General features: G+C 38.1%; 1 protein-coding gene across 6 annotated transcripts in view; it reads left to right on the forward strand.

Moving 5' to 3' along the window:
* larp1b (La ribonucleoprotein 1B) overlaps window positions 1-18,260 on the forward strand; it is a 43,516-nt gene that overhangs the window by 4,976 nt on the left and 20,280 nt on the right. For 3 of the 6 annotated variants that reach the window (XM_057859189.1, XM_057859188.1, XM_057859187.1), the window contains exons 2-9: window positions 252-313; window positions 4,970-5,026; window positions 7,664-7,925; window positions 12,724-12,894; window positions 13,400-13,513; window positions 14,116-14,269; window positions 17,609-17,753; window positions 17,825-18,023. In XM_057859189.1, the coding sequence (XP_057715172.1) occupies window positions 252-313; window positions 4,970-5,026; window positions 7,664-7,925; window positions 12,724-12,894; window positions 13,400-13,513; window positions 14,116-14,269; window positions 17,609-17,753; window positions 17,825-18,023 (1,164 nt within the window). The remainder of the gene's footprint in view (window positions 1-251; window positions 314-4,969; window positions 5,027-7,663; window positions 7,926-12,723; window positions 12,895-13,399; window positions 13,514-14,115; window positions 14,270-17,608; window positions 17,754-17,824; window positions 18,024-18,260) is intronic. The other 3 variants (XM_057859192.1, XM_057859191.1, XM_057859190.1) reach the window with 2 other exon arrangements.

The following is an 18,260-nucleotide window of genomic DNA, read 5'->3' on the forward strand; positions in this document are numbered from 1 at the left end:
GGCATCGTTTTACTCTGCTCGGCCCTTTGGCCTCTTATCTGGCCTGATGGTGCTGGAGGGCCACTCCCAGGCCTCTCTTGTGCACACATACACTTTGCTAACATGCATACAAGAGGATGTTTGGAGCTTCAACATGGTGCACACGCAGGGCAAGAGACTTTTTTTTGTTGTTGTTGTTTGTCCTGGCAAATTGAGCAAAGATGCTCTTTGGAACCCACAGCACGCGTAACTTATCGATCATCTTTCCACAGATCAGCAAAACGCTCTGAAGGTCGTCCGTGCCAGTAAACCCAGGACCAGAAAATCCAGCAAGGTAATGAGGACCAAACTTTCTACTATTTGTTTAATTTTCACATTGGGATCCATCAAGAATAGCAAATGAGCCATGTTTGACTAGGTTGAAGTTGGGAAAAATAACGAGACCAGTTTTGAAAAACAGTTCAGAGTTCCAATAAAAATACTGTAAATAGTAAGGTTTACAAAAGGGTTGTTCCAGTGAATTGAACTCAAAAACTGATTGAGGATCAAATGATTTGGGAACTAATTTGATTGTCAATGATCCTTTTATAGATATTGTTAACCTCAAAATGGTCCAAATTGTCTGTTTTGAGCCTTTAAATAATACATTTTCTTTCTCTTTTTAGTTTGAGAAGGGGCAATTTGTTTTTCTTTGTGTACGTGTTTTTTTTCCATTCATTTTTAATGAAAACGTTTTGAATGAAAAAATGAAGGGGTGGTGTGGCTCAGTGGAAGAGTAGTTGTCGCCAACCCAGAGGTTGTGGGTTCGATTCTCCGCCCTGATGAACTTGTCTAAGTATCCTTGAGCAAGGTACTGAACCCCCCGTTGCTCCTGGTGCTGCGTCACCAGTAGGTAATGGTGATGTAGTGTAAAGTGCTTTGAAGGCCTTGAAAGGTGGACAAGCGCAATACAAGTATAACACCATTTACCACCATAATATGTATATTATAAAAAATGAAAACGGAACCCAAATCAGTTGCTATTCTGTGATTTTGTGTAGTCCTCAATGAAAGCAAACGGAAATATCTGTAATGAATCCAAATGAGACATTTGCAAATATCTGCTTTTGCGCTGGAAACCATTCATACAGTTCCATGGTTGCATCGTATTCACTTTCAGTCTCAACGCATTGTTTTTGGTTCCAATGCAGAGATCTTGCTTAAATTTAAAGCCCAAAGTGAGTCGTTATACATGATTTATATTTGAGTAGATTAGTCGACTCATCGCAAAAATAAGTGATGATTAATCAACTATCACAAAAATTGTTTGTTGTAGCCCTAGTGTATAATAGTTCGACTGCTGCGTTTATTTAGATGATTTAAAAACATCACACATAAACATAAAAACAAAACGTGTAAACTACCTAGACCTGCGTTATAAATCAATTTAATGAATTAAGTCATAAAAATCTTAAAAGAACTGGCTTGTCACATTTTGTATCATGTAGGTCAGAATATTAACATTTGCTGTAGAAGTGTGGCCTACATGATCTAAAAAAGATCTCCACAAATGTGCATGCCATCTCAAAATTATGATTTTATAAATATATATATATATTTATAGAAGTAAGGATGTCCTGAGCGCATATTTTTGCATCCTAGTAACCTGATTTTGAGAATCTGCCAATACTGAGTCAGGATCCGATACAGAAAAAAATTTAATTTGAAAAGTTCCAAACATGTTACTGTCATACCGTCCTGCCTTAGAATGGAAATTATTTTTAAACAAGAATAACGAAGAAAAATGGTTGTTTTTATTAAATGCTTCATTGAGTCCACTCAATTCCACTCACGCTGACGCTCATGCTGCTGAGAACAGCCTCTCACGTACAGATGAGTTGCCACAGCACCTTTATGACTTGGCTGCAAGTTTAACAATGATTCACATGTCTGTGCGTTTGATCAAGCATCTGACAAATCAAAGCTACAAACCTGTCGATCATCGTTATTTTTAAGTACCAAACGCAAGCTGCGCTGGACAGTTTGGTTGCACTAAACAGGAGGGAGGGTGTGGTGCTGTAAGAGCTTGGAGCAGAAAACCAAAAATATATTTCATAATTAAAAATCCGATCCTTTACATCCAATGCCGATCCTTTGACAAATGGCACGGTCGGCCCAATTTCCGATCACGTGATTGGATTGGGACATCCCTAATATGTAGACGCATATTTATTGATCATTTCTAATATATATTTTTGTTTAATGTATAAATTAGGGCTGTCAAAATTATCGCGTTAACGGGCGGTAATTAATTTTTAAAATTAATCACTTTAAAATATTTGACACAATTAATGCACATGCCCCGCTCAGACAGATTTAAATGACAGTACAGTGAAATGCCAACTTGTTAATTGTGTTTCATGGAGTTTTGCCGCCCTCTGCTGGCGCTTGGGTGCGACTGGTTTTATAGGCTTCAGCACCCATGAACATTGTGTAAGTAATTATTGACATCAACAATGGCGGGCTACTAGTTTATTTTTTGATTGAAAATTTTGCAAATTTTATTAAAACGAAATGGAAAACATTCAGAGGGGTTTTAATATAAAAATAATTCTATAACTTGTACTAACATTTATCTTTTAAGAACTACAAGTCTTTCTATCCTTGGATCGCTTTAACAGAATGTTAATGCCATCTTGTTATAATAAACAAATACAGTCCTTATGTATCGTATGTTGAATGTATATATCCATCTTGTCTTATCTTTCCATTCCAACAATAATTTACAGAAAAATATGGCATATTTCATAGATGGTTTGAATTGCGATTAATTACGATGAATTTTTAAGCTGTAATTAACTCGATTAAAAATTTTAATCGTTTGACAGCCCTAGTATAAACTAATAGATAACAAATTTATAGTGAAAACCAAAATACTTTAGTTATGCCCCCCCCCCCATAATACTCTAAAGTTGACCCCCTACCCCCTTTCATAATATTTGACTCATTGCCAGACATTGAAAAGGATAGATGTCAAAATTTAAACTGGGAGGAATGGCTGTGAATGCTCATTTTTCAGTGCCATTGACAATGCTAGACAGTAGACATCCAATCCATTTTGACCGAGAAGGGGGAAATTCATTCATTTAACCCTCGCTGTCAAAATAAATTGGAAGTCTAGCACCGTCAATGGCAGCCAATGAGTTCACTGAGTCCCATTAGAGTTATACAAGTTTTGAGCTTTTGCTTTGCTTTGTTTTGTTTTTATTGTCTCCTTGAAAATTTGAGAGGGGGAAAAACAGGAAATAAAATTTTGGGTAAAAAATATCATGGATTTTATTTTGAGGCTATATCGCCCAGCCTTAACACTACCACTACTCGCTAGGGACCTGGCACGATAGCGAAATTACAGTATTGCATATATTGACTTGCCACTGGGACTAACACAGGGCCCCAAGGAGCTATTAAAAAAAAAAAAAAAAACTCTTTGTGAACATAATCTCATTTTTACATTTACCCCTTTCATGATTTTCCACATTCCGGTCTTGGAAAATACTTTAATAGGTACGACGGTTGGGAAAAGTGCCACCTGCCACCACTCACTAGCGCCACCCTACAAAATGCTTGATTTCTGTAATAACACGTGCATTCTTGGCGGCTGCCTGTTGGCTTTGTTGACCCATTTTTACGAGTCACCAGAACAGGCAGCTTTTGACCTTCCCACAACCAGACGTTTTCCCACAATGCAACTTGTTTGACATTTTCACAGCCTCTCACATGTACACAGTGACAAGGCACTACATGGTGTCAAGCAAATACACCCCATGTTGTTTCTTGGTTCAACGCAAAATAGTACATCTATATAAATTTATACTGGATTCAACATTTAATAATCATATTTTCTAAAAGCTAAATGGAAAAATGTAGAAATTTCATCATTTCTGTCTGTTAAATTTTTAAAAAGCAACTGTTATTCAGTTCTGAAGTAAATGAATCTTTATGTTGCTCGTACTCGACAATCATCTCGATATAGTTTTGCTTTTTCAATCTTGGCCTGAGCGCTAAATCAATTTTATAAATTCTTTTGAGTTTTTCCCTTTATTGCAAATGATTAAAACAATCATTTTAGTATTTTTTTTTTTTTTTTGCCCAAAAGGAAATCTAGCAACCAGGTATTCAATAGTTTAGTCCATGAAATTAGTCAATGAAAAAGAGTTCTTTGTGTGGTTATTGCTTTGTATTTGGGGGTTGACAGCACAAATTGGGAGGTGGGGTTAAATTTCAGACAGAATTTTCACATTTTAAGTTTTGTTCAAAATCTAATAATTTATTTTGAAACGAGCTTTGACTTTTGTTGTTATTGTATCCTTAAATACGGTAAGTACAGGCGCGGTCGTAAATCCAATTTTTGGTTAAAAAAAATCGAATGATTGTTTTTAGGCTGAATCGCCCAGCCGTATCTTAGAAAAGATTTTTTGTTTTTTTAAATAAAAGGATTTTTTTCCCATTTAAAATGCAAAAGATTTTAAAGACATTGACTGTTCTATTTTTCTTGTTAAAAATCGTCTGTTTAAAAAAAAAAAAAAAAAAAAAAAAAAAAAAAAATTAAATGACAAGTCCTGCATTTTAATTTTATTGAATGATTTCAGGTTGTTTGCTCGTTGGGAAAAGTGTAATCAATCTCGAAACCAACATAAATACATGATAGTTTCAATATAAAGTAGATTTGTTAAAGGAAACAGTTTAAATATTGTGACAATACAAGCAAAAATGGCCTCAAATGATCTAATGTAAAAGATGAAATTCAGTTTTTTCCTCACATTTTCATGATCATCAAATGGAATTATTTGATTTCTCATCTCATTAAGCCATGTATTTAATGCATCACAATTAAGCAATATATTTAAGTTGTGCGTGGGTGTGTTGGTTCAGACCAAACTTTGAAAGTCCAAAGTCAACATCAGGCCAACTCAACAACTGTTGACCTCATTTTGCTATTTTTTTCCCCCAGTCCGGAGACTTTGGGGACATCACCAACTGGCCAACTCCCGGTGAACTAGCCAAGGAGGTAAGATCACAGCATCGTCTGCAGTACCACATCCACTACTGAAACGCTCTGGCTGTCTTTGGCAGCGATATATGTCCAGTACGTGTGGACTGGGAGGGTTGGCGACGATCGAGCGAAAGAATGAAAAACAACATCATAAATAAATGAAGATTTTAGGGCTGCAACTAAATATTTTTTTAATATACATATATATAATAGATTAATCGGATGATTAAACGATTAATTTGATAAATGTCACTTTTTTCAATTACCGTATTTTTCGGACTATAAGTCGCACTTGAGTGTAAGCTGCACCAGCCCAAAAACACGCAATGAAAAAAAAAACATGTCGCATGTCGATCACATAGAACAGATAGTTCATCTTGAAAGGCAATTTAAAATAAAAATACAATACAGAACAACATGCTGAATAAGTGTACAGTATGATAATGTTATATGATGCATGAACAAAGAAATGCGAACGTGGCCGGTATGTTAAGGAAACATAGCTATTAAGAGTTATTCAGATAACTATAGTATAAAGAACATGCGAACAAGTTTACCAAACCATCAGTGTCACTCCAAAATAACATGTGAAGTTATATAATGTGTTAATAATTTCACACATAAGTCGCACCCCCAGCCAAACTAAGGGGAAAAAATTAAGATTTATAATACGAAAAAATACGGTACCTTCACAATTTAACTTGAAATTGTTTTAGGCATGTTGTAAGTAACAATGAAGACAAAATGGATGTTCCTTCAAAAATATTTTAGTCCAGCTTTCTGACTTAACCTTACATAGAACTTTTTTTAAAAACCTTTTATTTTATTGTATTATTTTCTTTAACTAAACAACAAAATCGAATAACGAGGCAGACTGTAATGAATCAGTTTTCTTTATCAAAGTTGTTCATAAATATAATCCAAATCCAATTTCAAAGCACACTCGCTTGTATGACGATTTACAATTTGGGAGTTTGTGTTGAAAGGAGATTCTGTTATATAAATGGTAGGGCTGTAAAAATTATCGCGTTAACGGGCGGTAATTAATTTTTTAAATTACGTTAAAATATTTGACGCATTTAACGCACATGCCCCGCTCAAACAGATTAAAATGACAGCACAATGTAATGTTCACTTGTTACTTGTGTTTTTTGGTGTTTTTTCGCCCTCTGCTGGTGTTTGGGTGTGACTGATTTTATGGGTTTCAGCACCACATGAGCGTAGTGTAATTATTGACATCAACAATGGCGAGCTACTAGTTTATTTTTTGATTGAAAATTTTACAAATTTTATTGAAACGAAAACATTAAGAGGGGTTTTGATATAAAATTTCAATACCTTGTACTAACATTTATCTGTTACGAACTACAAGTCTTTCTATCCATGGATCGCTTTAACAGAACGTTAATAATGTTAATGCAATCTTGTTGATTTATTGTTATAATACAGTGGGTTTTCCCATTGGCAGTGTATCAAATACTTGTTCTCCCCACTGTAAACAAATACAGTACTTATGTACCGTATGTTGAATGTGTGTATCAGTCTTGTCTTTCCATTCCCACAATATTTACAGAAAAATATGGCATATTTTATAGATGGTTTGAATTGCGATTAATTACGATTAATTAATTTTTAAGCTGTAATTAACTCGATTAAAAATTTTAATCGTTTGACAGCCCTGATAAATGGGTTTATGTGTGTGGTATCTTTATAAAGAGAAATGACAACTTTACAATCTAACAACAACTCAAGTTCTAATATGCTTCTCCAAAACAATACAAACAGACTCAAAAGACACTGATGTGCATAATTGCTAACTAGCTTAGCACTCCGTACTATGTAGTAATGTCTCATCAACAAAGAATACAATTGGCTTCATTTACTCACCTCTGACAGAGGCACACTGGATTTTACATCATAAAGACAATCTAACTCTCGACACGGTTGTATTATTGATTCAACAACCTAGCCTGAGTGTAGCAGTGAACTGTCTCGCTCTGATCACTGACGCGCACCTCACATGATGACACACAAACAAGGACGCAAACGTGATTGCTAATAGCTGCTAGCAAAAATTGATCATCAAATTTGTTGGCAACAAATTTGTTAATTTAATAGATTAGTTGTTGCAGCCATAGAAAATTTGAAAATACTGTTTTTGTCCCTTCTAGTTAAAATTACAAAATGTATTCATAAATGTTTTACCCCCTAGTTTTCAACAAAAAATGGACAATCTTCACTGTTTCTTACTTTTATATATAAAGTATGCGTTTTTAAAAATCAATATAATAGATTTTTAAAAATATAAAGGCTGTTTACTTGTGTTAATCCTCACTATGAATAAACAAATCAATTCTGAAGAATATTTAGGTTTTTTTAAAATAAAAATAAAATCTTTTAAAATAAAAAGAATATTCAGTTTTAAGTCCATTTTGTGGGGGGATCGGTGCTGATAAATAATTGCTGGTGTGTTGCTACGTTTAAATTAAGAGTTGGCCACCAGAAGGCACGCGCGCTCTTTGGCTGTATAAGGGATTAATCAATGATCAAAATTGTTATCGATTGAGTTGATCATCGATTAGCTGTCAATTAAACCTGGCAGCTGCCTTCAAATAAACACGACGGTGTCGTCGTCTATTTGCGCATGTCCAGCAGCAACAGAATGTGGTGAACAACAACGGCAACAACAACAACATCGGCGGTGGCAACAACGCTGGCAAGAAGCTGACGTCTTCCCGCCGGGAGAAGGAAAAGAAGCGGGAGCGACCTGACAGGAAGTCTGAAAGCAGCCACGACGATGGTGGCGGCGCAGGCGAGAGCAAAGAGAACCGCCAGACACCCGCCCGGCTGCCTGATGGCGACGATACTGCGTTGGGACGGGATGCCAAGGGCGGCAGCCCCAAGAAAAGAGGAGGTGAGAAAATACAAACTTTTTTCTGGACCGTGATTAGTGCTGCATGTGGATGTGAATGAGGTTAGTGTTGTAGTTTCAAACGTGTATAGAGCATGTTTTCTCTGCTTTTTGTTGACTTGCGCCATTTGGACTTGAGGCTTTTGACGCAAACTGGTCTTAGACTCTTGCTTTTCCCCCCCAAAATTAAATGACTCCTCGGAAATTCTCGGAATTTCAATATAAATATCCTCTCCTTCCTCAAGGCATTCATGAAAACTTATTTATTAGCTTTGTGTTCAATCAAAATCAGACCTTTGCAAACGTTGGCTTTATTCTACATTGGGGAAACAACCAGCAGCATTTTGGGCTTCCTCCTCAAACGGAAATTTAGAGCAGAAAAAAAAAAATCAACCAGTCAATTGATCGTTAAAGTAATTGTTGGATTGTTGGTTGTAACCCTGCATTCAATTAATAGAATATGAAATTATTGGAATAAATTCATTTGTTTATTAATAACATCAAGTTCAGTTAAATACTTACCGTAATTTCCCGAATATAAGGCGCACCCGTGTACAAATTTACTTGTAAAATCTAGCGAAAATTATTGTACCCGTTTATAACGCGCACCCTAATTTTAGCACCAATAAATAGAAGAATACAAGAAAACAGAGCTCGTGTACAGATACAGAGATGTCATTTTACTGACTGGTGAAACACAGCACAAGCATAGCACATTGGTAGTTCAAAACATTACCGTAAACTGACAATGTTTACGGTAATAATATGATTTGACAACTTCTCCAACTTACTAGAAAATAGGAGAAAAGAAAACGGATGCGACTTTTCTTTTAAAGGCTGCTGTATAACTTGCTCGTTTCCTCATGATGAATAAATCTTTCTTCCATGGATTGATACGGTAAAATGAAAGTGAGAACGTAAGTCAGAAATCCGAGAGCGCTCATCGCTGTCAACACGACAGTAACAAAAGGCACTATTGTTATTTGGGTTTGAGTTTCCCGAGGGACCGATATAGTTGACGGACACAGGAAGTGTGTGTCCTTACATTTGTTATGGTCCGAATTGCGGAGCTGCAATAAACGTCGACTCAAATGAGTTCAAGAAACTAAATTCTGTGCTTTATGAAGAGTGAAAAAAGAATTTAACACAGACGAAATCATTCGGCCGATTCGAGTGAAGTACAGTGGTACCTCTACATACGAAGTTAATCCGTTCCAGGATCTTGTTTGTAAGTCGAAATGGTCGTATGTCGAGCAGAATTTTCCCATAGGAATACATTATAATTCCATTAATTCGTTCCACAGCCCAAAAACCTTCACTAAATCCTTAAAAAATACTGCTGGTACTATTACAAATGGCAATTACACATAGAAAAACAAATAAATTATAAATCAAAATCGTAATAATAATAATAATAATAATTCCTGTATTAATGTGACGAATCGGGTTCTAATGTGGCGGACGTTTTTTGCTGACCCTGAACGCACCGCGGGGCTGACGTGCCAGAGACAGACCGGTGAGCTTGAGTTTCACTTTCACTTTGAATGTTTTCTTGAGAACACCGTCAATTAGGCCTGAACGATATTGGAAAAAACTATTGTTGCGATTTTTTTGGGGTGTGCAATATATTGCGATATTATATTGCGATAGTAATAAATTAAAAAAAAAAATAAAAAAAATAAATATATATATATATATATATATTTTTTTAAAGAAATGTTCACTAGATGACTTGAATAGCTGTTTGGAAATACTTTGCATGACACACCGTGACCACAGTGTATTCATATAATACCGTTTCATTAGTGAATGATTAAGATTGCTGTATGAAGGGATCCAGGAAGCCATGTCTGCTCAAAATAGATAATTTATTGAACACAATATTTGACACTTCAACAGCAGCAACTATATTACATGACAAATAAAAGAGCAGGTGCATTCGTCCCCCAAGTTTTTGACAAAATATAACAATAAATAAAAACTTCTGTAAAATAACAAAAGTTGTAAACATATTTGAACAAAAATATTAAATATGACAAATAAGAGTTGTTCACAAACTATAACAATAAATAAAAACCTTAGTAAAACAACAATAAAGTTGTCAACATATTAGAACTTAAATATTAAATCGGTCAAATAAAAGTGCAAGTGCATTAATCCCCTGAGTTGTTTGCACAAAATATAATATAAAACTGTAAAACTGCAACAAAGTTTTAAAAATATTTAAACAAAAATATTAAGTATCAAAACTTTATGTGCAGCTGTACTATAGTTATTTGAAAAATACGATTTACAATTAATTTAAATATAAAAGAAACAAACTCAATTCAGCTTGTAAATAATTGAACTGAATAACTGCAAATAACTGTGATGAATAACAGAACCATTTTAACTCCCAAATTTCCTTCCTTCCTGATAGCTGTCACGAGTAAAAAGAAAAGACATTCCTGCAGCTGTGTTATGTATTTGTCTGCATATCGTCCACCTTCCTTGCTCAGCAATTCTCAACTGGGTCTCATAGGTTTTTGGCCAAGACTACTAGTTTATCCACCATTGCAGGCTTGAGACAAGAACGTTGGCACGTAGCAATGTTCCCACCTGGACTAAAAAGCCTCTGATGGGAGGCTCGTAGCAGAAATGCATAGATACCTGCGTTTTAAATGGTCCCATATGTTCGACGGATTACTTCTTGTTGAGGCAACCACGGCGAGGCACTGTCAACAGGGCTGTTTTTTGTTCCTTATAATCTTGTCGATAGCCAAAATACTTCCAAAACTCCTTTTGGAGACAGTCTTCCCTATTCAACGTGTTGCTTGCTTTCACTTTGAAAACGGCCCCTCCTCCCTCCGCTCTGCTGTTCGGCCCCTCCTCCCTCCACTCCGCTGTAGCAGGGGAGGGGGAGGAGCCGATGACTGCGAGTTGGAGGGAATGAGAGGCTGTCCTTCCTTCTCCTTCCTCAAAACAAACGTTAGTGGATTAAAAAAAGTGAAATGAAAAAACTATCGCACGTCCTTGCGATGGGACTATTGCGCATGCGCACATCGCGATGGCGATGTTTAAACGATATATCGTTCAGGCCTACCGTCAATTGCGGCAGACAGAAGGTGTTTTTGTTTTGAATAAGTTGAGAAATAAATGATAAAAACGTGGCGAAGTTGGCGATTTCTCTGGAGATGTTACCAAAATAAGAATTGTCAGCTTAACTTATAAAGACTGGCGAACGATGGTCGGAGGAGGACCGTGGAGATGTATTGTTGAGCCATTTCACGGATGCCCACCCTACGCTCATATTTTTCTGTCATTTGCATCTTCATTTAGAAGGTAAGCGTCAACTTTTTCCTTGTTTCACCACCTGTACCAACCTTTTCTGAAACCAGTGTTGATTTGTCACACAAGAAAATCCGCCGTGCATTCGTCTGCGGTGCTGCCATTGTCGTCGTATTTCGAGCATGTCGTCGGATGTAGAAACAAATGGCGAGTCAAATTTTACGTCGGATGTCGAAAAGTTCGTGTGTCGAAGCGATCGTATGTAGAGGTACCACTGTATTACCGAAACAAAATGGTGACGTCACGTACCGTAATGGTCGGCAACGGGTCGCCACATACGTTTCTTCAACACAACGTGGCCGTGTCAATGAAAAAAAATCGGTTTATATATATATGTAATACATATATATTTCTGTCTCCATCCATGTACCCGTTTATAATGCGCACCATGAGTTTACAAGTTGATTTTGGGGGGAAAAAAGTGTGCGTTATATTCGGGAAATTACGGTAATAGTTCAAATTTAACAATTTTAAAAGCCTTAAAGCTATCAACTCCATTTTTCAAGTTCTCCCAGGTTTTTTGAAAAGACATGATTGGAGAAACTTTTTTTTTGATTGAATTATAGACAAAAATCTACCTCCGTCAAATTCTCTACCAACCCTCCCAGTGCAAATGGATTGGACAACTGCTAGTGACACTCGTTTAAACTTACAGCAGAAGGTTGAAAAGAGCCATATGTTTGGACGTTTGTCAAGGTCAATGGCATTTAAAGCTTTAATAATGTGACAGATTTAAATGACAGTACAGTGAAACGCTCACTTGTTGTGTTTTATGGAGTTTTGCCGCCCTCTGCTGGCGCTTGGGTGCGACTGATTTTATAGGTTTCAGAACCCATGAGCATTGTGTTAGTAATTATTGACATCAACAATGGCGAGCTACTAGTTTATTTTTTGATTGGAAATTTTACAAATTTTATTAAAACGAAAACATTAAGAGGGGTTTTAATATAAAATTTCTATAACTTGTACTAACATTTTTCTTTTAAGAACTACAAGTCTTTCTATCCATGGATCGCTTTAACAGAATGTTAATAATGTTAATGCCTAATGCCATCTTGTCTATTTAGTCCTTGTGTACCGTATGTTGAATGTATATATCCATCTTGTGTCTTATCTTTCCATTCCAACAATAATTTACAGAAAAATATGGCATATTTTATAGATGGTTTGAATTGCGATTAATTACGATTAATTTTTAAGCTGCAATTAACTCGATTAAAAATTTTAATCGTTTGACAGCCCTAATTATTATACTACCCAGCTTTTGTGCCATTTGTCAGATTTACATAACGAGAAAACCGAATTCTTGAAAAGTGCGTCACAACACGCAGACAAAACACTTAATTGCCGTTCCTGCCACGAGGAATCCCAAACATGTCAAGCTTTTGTAAAATGCGGCTGCAGCAGTGGTGCTGCCGCGGGCACAACATGGCCGAAAGGTGTCAGCCGTGTGTCGCTGTGCAACCATCGCTAGGTAACAAACGTAAGTGGGTGTCCTTGCCGCTGGAAGACGCCGCCCGGGATGACGGCGATGCCGGCGTGACGCCCGGTGGGGCCCCTGCGCCCTCCCGCGCCGAGCCAGGCGGTGACTCGCCCGATCGGACATCGACCCCTAACGCGCTGCATGGCAACAACACCGCCAGGAGTAAGTTGGCTTCCTCACGCTTAAGTGCTTGTATATAAATGTTTTCATACGTTTAATTTTTCCTTGAGCTTATTAAGCCTTAAAAATGATGCCTTGAATTATTATTTAGGGATAACATGGGGTGTCGAGGGAAGCATTAACTGGAATTCAGTTATTTCTTATGGAGAAAATGAATTCATGATATGAACACATTGACGTTAGGAGCTTGGTCATGGAACAGATTGTGCTCGCATGATAAGGGCCCACTGTATATATTTTTAACAAAATCGCAATACCACAGCTTCTAATTGCCCTAAAGTGTGTTTTATTAACACGTGGGAATGCCCCCAAACTGAAAAAAAAAAAAAACTGGACAAAAGGTGTTGAAAATTTTTAGGGCAGTCCGCCAAGACATGGCAAGTGAACTTCAGTTTGCCTTCCTTTAGCGTCTTTCTGATCAACAAGCATGTCACGGATGCGTCGGGAACATGAAGGTATAGCGCTTGAACGTCTGTCTGCTCGCCAGGTTGGCGGAGGGACTTTGGAGATGACGCAGCCGGCTCGAGGATCGACGCCGCTGGCCGTGGGGGCCTTCGTGGTCGGGGCAAAGGTCGCGGACGTGGGAGAGGGCGTGGCAGAGGTAAGTTGCCCGTAGCAAATTACGGACATGGCAGTGGGAAACTGGGTACCTCCCAATACGATCCGATTTGTGATACAGGTGTCACGATAATGATTATCAGACAATATGGTGATAGAAAAATTATCCATACATGGGTCAGGAAATCATTCTACAATGTACTGCAATACAAAAAATAGGAAAAACGAGCTCTTTTCATCCTTCTGGTGAGAATGTGTTTATCACTAGTTGACATCCAATCCATTTGAACTGAGAGGATTTCAGCAAATGCTGTCATTACTGCCACTTTAAACAGATTGGACGTCTATGGCCCTCAATGAAAACCAATGAGTTAATTTGGGGCATTTCAAATCATTTCCTGTTGATTTTCCATTTACTTCCTGTTAATTCTGGGTGACCCGGATCAGTCGAAATTAATTGGACAGCTAGCGCCTTCAATTTTTTTTTTTAAAAACAGTGACACCTTTTTTAGTTTGTTGTCCTCTTTTTCCTTTTGCGATTTTTACACTTTGATAACAGGACGCGGAATCCGCGCAGTGTGCTGTGGGTTGGAATTTAACAAATGGCTCAGTTTCTAATTATCCGGCATTGCTGCTTTTTTCCAGGCCGCTTTGAGTACTCACAGGGTTACCGCGACGGTACGGATGGTGGCGGCATGGAGTTCGGAAGCGGAATGGTTTACTACTACGATGACGGAAACGAAGTGCAGATGTACCCTGTGAACGAGAAGCTTCTTAAAGAGTACATCAAACGACAAATGTGAGTCCAGCCACTGTGTATACATTAAAGTGCATACGACAGGATAAAAAAGTCTTAAACAGCATTATTATGTGAATTAGAATCATATTTTGAGACAATTCGACTAGATACAACAGTTTGGCAAAGCGCAGATGACGAGAAATTAGTCTTTTGATCGGCCGTTTAGCTACGCCTAACATCATAGGGCTGTAGCGTCCCCAACGGGAGGGTGACGCGGCAGGGTCATGGTTTCATCTGATTTAGAATTCAGCACATTGAGGGGGAATTATTTGGAACGGGAAAAATGCCGTAAAATGTCATTGTTTAGGTCTCTCTACTCCAACATTTTTACGGGATATTCTTTTTATCAAAGTATTTTCCCCCATTGCTAAATAAATGGTATGGTCATGACAAATAAATCTTGTGCTAAATGGAATATGAAATAATGAAAATGCATTCATTCAGTACGACATGGCAAAATTACCGTAATTTCCCGAATATAAGGCGCACCCGTGTATAATGCGCTCCCCAAATTTACTTGTAAAATCTAGGGGAAATTATTGTACCCGTTTATAACACGCACCATAATTTTAGCGCCAATAAATAGAAGAATACAAGAAAACAGAGCTCGTGTACAGATACAGAAATGTCATTTTACTGAATAGTGAAACACAGCACAAGCATAGCATATTGGTAGTTCAAAACATTACCATAAACTGACAATATTTACAGTAACAATATGATTTGACAACTTCTCCAACTTACCAGAATCTTGGAGAAAACAAAACAGATGTGGCTTTTCTTTTAAAGGGTGCTGTATAACTTGCTCGTTTCATCATGATGAATAAATGTGTCTTCCATGGATTGATACGATAAAATGAAAGTGAGAACGTAAGTCAGAAATCCGAGAGAGCTCATCGCTGTTGACACGACAGTAACAATAGGAACTACTGTATTGTTATTTGGGTTTGTTTCCCGAGGGACGGATATAGTTGACGGACACACACAGGAAGTCTATGTTGTTACGTTTGTTATGGTCCGAGTTGCGGAGCTGCAATAAACGTTGACTCAAATGAGTTCAAGAAACTAAATTCTGTGCTTTATGAAGAGTGAAAAAAGCAGATTTTAACACAGACGAAATCATTCGGCCGATCAGATTGAAGTATTACCGAAACAAAATGGTGACGTCACGTACCGTAATGGTCGGCAACGGATCGCCGCATACGTTTCTTCAACACAACGTGGCCGTGTCAATAAAAAAGAATCTGTTATATATATATATATATATATATTTCTGTCTCCATCCATGTACCCGTTTATAATGTACACCATGATTTTACAATTTGATTTTGGGGAAAAAAAGCGCGTTATATTCGGGAAATTACGGTACTCCATAATGGTCAACACTGTCGACTTCACTTTTACTGTCGCACCTCCCGAACGATATTTTATGCCACCATAGTTAGTCCGGCTTTTGTCTTTTCCCTGCCCCGGCTTCAGAGAATGTAAACAAACCAAGAGGCGTGACAGCTAGCCGACATGGTAACCCGAAGCGAGTGACGTCTCAAAGTCTTATTTTCGCTTTTCGAAGCGAAAAATCACACAAAACTAGCTCAGATGATGTCACACGGCGGCAGGGTTGTCGATTGTATTTGCCGATCGGCAACCCGCCTGGCGGTGAGCAAGTGACAGCTCGTCCCCCTGCTGCGGACAGGAGCGCTCGCAGGGGAAGCAACTGGAGAGTACCGCCGGAAAAACCGTCCGACGTCAGAGGAGCGCGTAGCTGCCACATGTTCAACACGAATAAGCTTTACTACACGGCGAAGACGTAACTAGTGAGAGCGCGCCGTGCAGTTGTTGTGCAGCTAACATGGCAGGATGTGTATGAGGAGAACTTTTCTACATGTCCGTCCATGATCAAACGTAAGTAAATAGTCCTTCTTGTAGTTTGTAGTGTTTACTTTGTAATAGCTGTATTCACAGCCATTTTTAACACTAAGTTGCAATTTTTGATGGGGTTGAAAATTTGACAGAACACCGGGCACACAAAGAGGGCAATAAGCAGAGTATAGAGGGGGGTGTGCAATGCCACGATCCCAGTATTTGACTTAATACAAAATACGATGTTTACTCACTTCCTCATAAGTCCAATGGTCACAAAGTAGTTGGGCTTGTTTTGGCCAAGATCTGCGGTGAACGGAAACCTTTTGAAACCCAAAAGGCTCACACGCCTCTCCCTGGTGCAGCAACAATTTTCTGCAGCTGTTTGGCTGGCGTGATGCGAGAAATAAACAAATTAATCCGCAAAATCGGCTAAATCCGCAGTCCATCTGCATGCAAAAAGCAATGCCGTATTGTGAGATGCTGACCCGGGTGACTTCACATTCACATTCATCCTAAACCCGAGACTAGAGCCGGAAGTCATTCATTTTCATGGGGCGGAATTCAAAAATTAAATGTATATAACGATCGCTTCCACACACGTCCAAGTGGTCCATTTCATTCAGGTGCATAAAACACCGCGTGAAATATGAAACAAACATGCTTTTTGGAGTCATACGGACTTTAACTTCACAGCAATTTTAAAACATGGACATGGAGGATTTATTCCAATCAAAATATGAATATTTGTGTTTTTGTGTCAATTGTCCGTGTGGCCTCATTTCCTTTCTTTGAGTCATTTTACCTTTCCCACTTTTGTACTTTTTTTATGTTTTGTTTTGTTTTTTGTACTTTTATACCCTCATTTTTCTACTTTACCCACAGTTTTTTTTTTTTTTTTTTTACATTTGTATTTTAACTCATTTTCTTCCTTGCTTCCTTTTTCTCATTTCGCCCCCCCCCCTTTTTAATTTCATTTCCATTTTGTTTTACCCATTTACATTTTATACTTTAATTTACTGCTTTCCCCCCACATTTTCTTTGTCATTTTTATATTTTTCCATTCATTGTTTTGTCTGTGTCTTCCCCTTTATTTTATTCCTCACTTCCCTGTTTTCCCCCCAATTTGAATGGAAAAAATCAAAGATGCAAATTGGACACGAGTGATATTGAAATGGCAGCAGGCCAACTACGTAATCAAATGTATCCTTCTGGCATCACTATATCTGTAAGGATGAAAACATTAAAACAATGACAAAAACATGACTAAATGAGAGGAAATTTGAGTGCAAATTCGTTTATGTAGATTTTTGCTTGCTAGCTTGGCTATATTGGTTTTGAATTTGGAAAAAAAAAAAGGATCTAAGACCAAGAGTTTGGTGAATTTACATATGACAGTTTAAGAACCACTGGTGTACTGCCTAAAACTTCAATGTAGTTCACATGAAGCTCGTGACGTTTGGTGCGTTGTGTTTTCAGCGAGTACTACTTCAGTTTGCACAACCTGGAGCGAGACTTTTTCTTAAGGAGAAAGATGGACGCTCAGGGCTTCCTGCCCATCTCGCTGATTGCCAGCTTCCACCGCGTGCAGGCGCTCACCACCGACGTGGGTCTCATTGTGGAGGTAGGACTGACGTCAGCGGTCTCCGTCACGGCGGCCGCTTGCCTGACGGGCGCGCCCCTCCTTCCCGGCAGGCCCTGAAGAACAGCAAAGAGGTGGAGTTGCTGGACAACGACAAGGTGCGCTGCAAAGTGGAGCCCGAGCGCTGGCCCATCCCGGCGCCGCCCCCTGCCCCGACGCCACCCACGATTGGCTCGCCAAGAACAGACTTCTCGCAGCTGGTCCACTGTCCTGAATTCGTCCCCCGACAGAGCATCACCCTCGTTCATGCTGGTCAGTGCTGCGTAGTTCTGGTCACACTTTGGAGACTTTTAATTTTTTTAAATTTCTTTGTTTTTTTATGTATTTTTCCTTCCTACTCCATTAGTCCTTTTTTTTTTCTTTTCATTTTTCTGATTTATAAAGCTGTATTTTCTGTTCTGTCTTTTCCTTCTTTTTTTGTAATTTTTTTAGTTAGACCCTTGTTTTCTCTGCTCCACGTTCGTTTTTTTTGTTTTGTTTTTTCTTTTT

This window comes from Corythoichthys intestinalis, chromosome 15 (assembly GCF_030265065.1).
Source record: "Corythoichthys intestinalis isolate RoL2023-P3 chromosome 15, ASM3026506v1, whole genome shotgun sequence".
NCBI classification, from domain to species: Eukaryota; Metazoa; Chordata; class Actinopteri; order Syngnathiformes; family Syngnathidae; genus Corythoichthys; species Corythoichthys intestinalis.